Source organism: Penaeus monodon, chromosome 28 (genome assembly GCF_015228065.2).
Source record: "Penaeus monodon isolate SGIC_2016 chromosome 28, NSTDA_Pmon_1, whole genome shotgun sequence".
In the NCBI taxonomy this organism is placed as follows: domain Eukaryota; kingdom Metazoa; phylum Arthropoda; class Malacostraca; order Decapoda; family Penaeidae; genus Penaeus; species Penaeus monodon.
In genome coordinates, this window is record NC_051413.1 from 6,823,302 (window position 1) to 6,823,572 (window position 271).

Here is a 271-nt window from a genome sequence, read left to right on the forward strand (position 1 = left end):
CAACGTCAAAAACGAGCAAACCTCCTGAGACGAGGGTTCCGAGGAGGCCCGAGGTTTCCAGGAGGGCGAGGAAGGTGGTGAGGCCCTCCCGCTGCAGCACACCCACCACGTTGCCTTCGCCAGACCCGGAGAGCTCGAAGAGGGTCGCGAACTGCTCGATGGACGTGAGGGCGGACAAGGGGCGGTTGTCTCCTGCCGAGGGGCTGCTGGGGGTGAGGGACAGGGAGGGGAGAGTACATATAGGGGTGTGTGGGTATATATTTTTTGCGGG

The 271-nt window shown here is 62.4% G+C and overlaps 1 protein-coding gene across 1 annotated transcript in view; it reads right to left on the reverse strand.

Moving 5' to 3' along the window:
* Positions 1-271, reverse strand: part of LOC119591335 — a 28,847-nt gene that overhangs the window by 6,223 nt on the left and 22,353 nt on the right. Inside the window, exon 3 of the mRNA XM_037940065.1 lies at positions 22-203. Coding sequence (XP_037795993.1) covers positions 22-203 — 182 coding nt within the window. The remainder of the gene's footprint in view (positions 1-21; positions 204-271) is intronic.